We start from the raw sequence: 4,194 nt of genomic DNA on the forward strand, positions 1-4,194 counted from the left end.
TTTTGAATTCATTTGACAAAAAACTTTTCAAAATTAAAGCAAAATTATGATATTCCTTTTGTTCATGAAATGAAAGTTATCTTGTTACTTAGAACTTGCAATTACTTACAATGCTTATACAATGATGGTTATGTTGACATCATGTGCACAAGTAGTTTGGGCAAGAATTAGATCCAATGCTTACTTGGAGTAAGAATAGAAGTTTAAAAGGCTATCAAAAATGTTTAAATTGGATCCAATGCTTTACATACGGTTAAGGTAACAGAAACTTCCCCCAAGACGCATTTTAGGATAGTTAGTCAAGTGTCTTAGATTTCTGATTTGACTCTTGAGTCCTTTCTCTTCCCCCGCTTTCATATTCCTTTCTTTTCTCCTTCCTTTCTTGTAAGATTTGGAGGTTTTGCTTGAGCCGAAAAATATTTTGAAAAAAAGAAACTAATTTACGCACTCCTTTTAATCATTTCCAAATGTTGTGTTGAATATCCAAAAAAGTGACGACAAATAAGAAAGTAACGATCTTCTCTACTAGCATGTAGGGAGTTTCCCTGAAGTCTTCTTTTTTTTTTTTTTTTTTTAATGACGCATATATATTCCATAACCTTTGATGTCTTTCATATATACTTTAAAGTTTCAGTAAGCTCTGCTCAATGAATTGTATAACAATCTTATATGTAGATTTAAACCAAAAGAATTATTAAGCCCTATGTCCACCTCTGATAAATTATTTTGATACTACAATTTGTATTAAGGCATAGGTACAAAGTAAGACATTCAAAACAACTTTCATTTTCTTTTTTTTTTTTGCTTATTTTCTGGCTTTACTAATTTTAGTGCATTGTTACCACAAAAATCTTACTGCATGAGTGCAGCAAAGATAGCAATAAGAGTTAAATCCTAATATATGTGCTTAGAAAGAGTGAATTTTATCTCTCGAAGTATTATCTAACTTTGAACAACATAAAATACACAAAAATTATTTAAAATATCCAAAAAAAGACAAGAGAAGAACCTTCCTCTCCCTCAATCCCAATTCTCTTTTTAACGCATTAATTTTATGTTTATATAATTTTCTTCGTAAATTGTTTCAAATCATTTCTGAGGTTAAAATTTCTCAATAATGAAGCCAAAAACGAATAAATTCTTTTCCAGATCGGATTCCGCTCAGATGTTAGACCGACTACATCATGACCTCAAATCTCATAAATGAGACACGAGACCTGAGTCTTCCATTGTTGATTTGTCAATGTAAACACAGCAAAAGTGAAATATGCTTTCCAAGCCTGATTTGATAGCCACGTCAACTGTCAAGCTTTATATCAACTGTGCATTTCTTCCATCATAATTAGACGACCACTGCCAGCTCTATATATCTATCTGCAACATTTCTTCCGACATTTCACATGACCATGGGTGGATCAACCCATTTCTCTCTTTTCTTACTCCTCGCAATAATTTTACTCTGTTCTTCCAGCAAAACTGTAAATGCAACTTGCTATGCAAGTGAGAAACAAGCTCTTATGGACTTCAAGAAAGACTTGAAAGATCCTCATGGTAGACTCTCGTCTTGGATTCACGACGTTGATTGCTGCAAATGGGAAGGAGTTGTTTGTCGCAACAGAAGTGGCCGCGTGATTCAACTTCACCTTCAAAATCCTGGTCGTGACATTGATGATTTTGGTGATGAGGGAATATCACCATTAAGCGGTAAAATCAGTCATTCGTTGCAAAATTTGACTCACTTGCGTTACCTTGATCTAAGTCTAAATGATTTCAGTCGAATTCCAATTCCCAGTTTTTTTGGGTCCCTCAGAAGTCTGAGGCACCTGAATTTATCTGGAGCTGGATTTCAAGGGATGGTTCCCTATCAGCTTGGAAACCTTTCAAGTTTACGCACTTTAATTGTCGGCGGAGAATTTTGGTTGCCTGCTCTCCGAGCTGATAACCTGCAATGGTTGGTTGGTCTCTCTAATCTGGAGCACCTAGATATGAGTGGCGTGAACCTTAGTCTAGCGTCTAATTGGCTAGAGGTGATTAACACGATCCCTTCTTTGGTAGAGATACATTTGCCCTCTTGTGGACTTGATTTAATTTCTCATCAACTTGGCAGAGATACATTTGTCTTCCATGCCAACTTTTCTTCTCTTACTGTCCTAGATCTTTCTGGAAATTTTCTTGGACACCTCATCCCTAGATGGATTTTCAGCCTTACTGCCCTTGCTTCCCTTGATTTAAGTTGGACCTCGTTCGAAGGTCCATTTCCCAGAAGTCCTTGGAACTTGACTTCCCTCCAGCACTTGGATCTTTCTTTCAATTATTTGAATTGTTCACTACCAGACGAGCTTATTCATCTTAACAATCTCATTTCTCTCAATCTTACGGAGAATCAATTCGAAGGCTTCTTGGATGGAATTTGGAATTGGAGTTCCCTAACATCTTTGGATCTATCATACAATAACTTCGCTACCTTTCTCCCAAGCCAATTATCAACTTTAACTGCCCTAATTTCACTTTATCTTCGCTCCAATCATTTTCGAGGTTCTATCCCAAGCTCTATTGCCAACATTTCCAACCTTCAATATCTTGATCTATCTGATAACAACCTTAGCTCCTCTTTACCAAGTGAAGTATTCACATCGAAGGACTTGATTACACTTGATGCAAGAGCTAATCACTTGAATGGTCCAATTCCAAGCACTGTTGGCAATTGTACCAAGCTAAAATACCTTGGGCTGAATGATAATGCTCTGTCTGGCTCAATTCCATCAAATTTAGGAAGATGTACCCAGCTCAAAGAACTTTTGCTAAATGATAATGCTCTATCTGGTTCAATTCCATCAAATTTAGGAAAACTGTCATCCTTGGAGTTCTGGGATGTATCTCGCAACAAACTCACCCGAACTCTTCCTGAAAGTCTTGGGCAGCTTTCCAAACTTAAAGAGCTTCGTATTTACGACAATTTAATGGAAGGCATTGTGAGTGAGAGTCACTTCGACAATCTTATAGCTTTAAGGTATTTTGATGCATCTGGAAACTCCTTGACCTTAAGAGTAAGTGCAAGTTGGATTCCTCGTGCCCAATTTGTAACACTTCGATTGGGCTCGTGGAAGCTTGGTCCCCAATTTCCTACATGGATTCGATCACAAAAAATCCTTTGGGATTTGAACTTGTCCCTTGCAGGAATTTCAAATACCATTCCACCTTGGTTATTCAACTCATCATTGCAATTTATAGACCTTTCTGACAATCAACTCCATGGTAAGAGTTCAAATATTTCTGAAGTTCTTAAAGGTATATATGTGCATTATAGTCAAACATATTCAATGGCTATTCCCTCTTGGTTATTCAATCCATCATTAGTCCGCATGGAACTGTTAAAAGGTTTATATGTACACAACAATCAAACAATCAAATATATTCACTTGCCTACACACCCAATTAGTTTATCATTGATTGACATATTTAGAACTTAATTTTCAACTATTTATTTTCAGGAGGTCTCTTTCACATTTTGTGTGAAGTCCAGAATGAAAATCATGATCTTTTTTATCTGGATCTTGGGGAGAATTCTCTATCAGGAGAAATTCCTGACTGTTGGATGAATTATCCAAACTTGATTCACATCAACCTCAACAGCAATAACTTCACCGGAAGCATTCCAAGGTCATTGTTTCATTTGGAAGATCTAGAGTATTTAGGCTTGGGTAATAACAGTATCACTGGTCCGATGACCTTTGACTTTGTAAATCATGAATAAATAAGTTTGGAATTCGGAACCCTACAGCAGAGTTGTGGTGATGTAATTGCAGGTCATGTTGCAATCCCAAATCTTTCATATATAGAAAATGTTGTAATTTTTAACAGTCGTTAATGGATTCGGATTCTCCAGTGTTTTGAAGCTATGATTATTAGATTCCACCTAATGGTTATTATTATCCATTTGATGACAATAAGAAATGACGTTTGCACCCCCTCCTCTTGATATAAATGAAAGAAAAAGTAAAATATTACCTAAAATGCATATCAAACTGTAAACTTGAAATGAACATCTTTATTGGGAGAAGTTCAATTTTCTGATCCAGTATTAGGCCCAACTGTTTTGATCAAAATAAATTTGGTCTCCAAAATTTCTCTTTTTTTTTTTTTCAAATTTAGGACAATAGACAATAAAAATAATCAATAATTATGCGCTTACAA

The 4,194-nt window shown here is 35.7% G+C and overlaps 1 protein-coding gene across 1 annotated transcript; it reads left to right on the forward strand.

Annotated features, from left to right (window-relative positions):
* Nucleotides 1–1,420: 1,420 nt before the first annotated feature.
* Nucleotides 1,421–3,875, forward strand: LOC113782237 (receptor-like protein EIX1). The gene is made up of 2 exons (XM_027328142.1): nt 1,421–3,255; nt 3,492–3,875. The coding sequence occupies exons 1-2, from the start codon at nt 1,518–1,520 to the stop codon at nt 3,752–3,754; spliced, it is 2,001 nt and encodes a 666-aa protein (XP_027183943.1). The 5' UTR covers nt 1,421–1,517; the 3' UTR covers nt 3,755–3,875.
* The last annotated feature ends 319 nt before the right edge of the window (nt 3,876–4,194 follow it).

This window comes from Coffea eugenioides, chromosome 1, assembly GCF_003713205.1.
Source record: "Coffea eugenioides isolate CCC68of chromosome 1, Ceug_1.0, whole genome shotgun sequence".
NCBI lineage: Eukaryota > Viridiplantae > Streptophyta > Magnoliopsida > Gentianales > Rubiaceae > Coffea > Coffea eugenioides.

Bases quoted from the DNA above. Each gene is read 5' to 3' on its own strand.
- LOC113782237 (XM_027328142.1), top strand. From the start codon at position 1,518: ATGGACTTCAAGAAAGACTTGAAAGATCCTCATGGTAGACTCTCGTCT. The intron at 3,256-3,491 runs GTAAGAGTTCAA...ATTTATTTTCAG, and splicing joins TTCTGACAATCAACTCCATG to GAGGTCTCTTTCACATTTTG.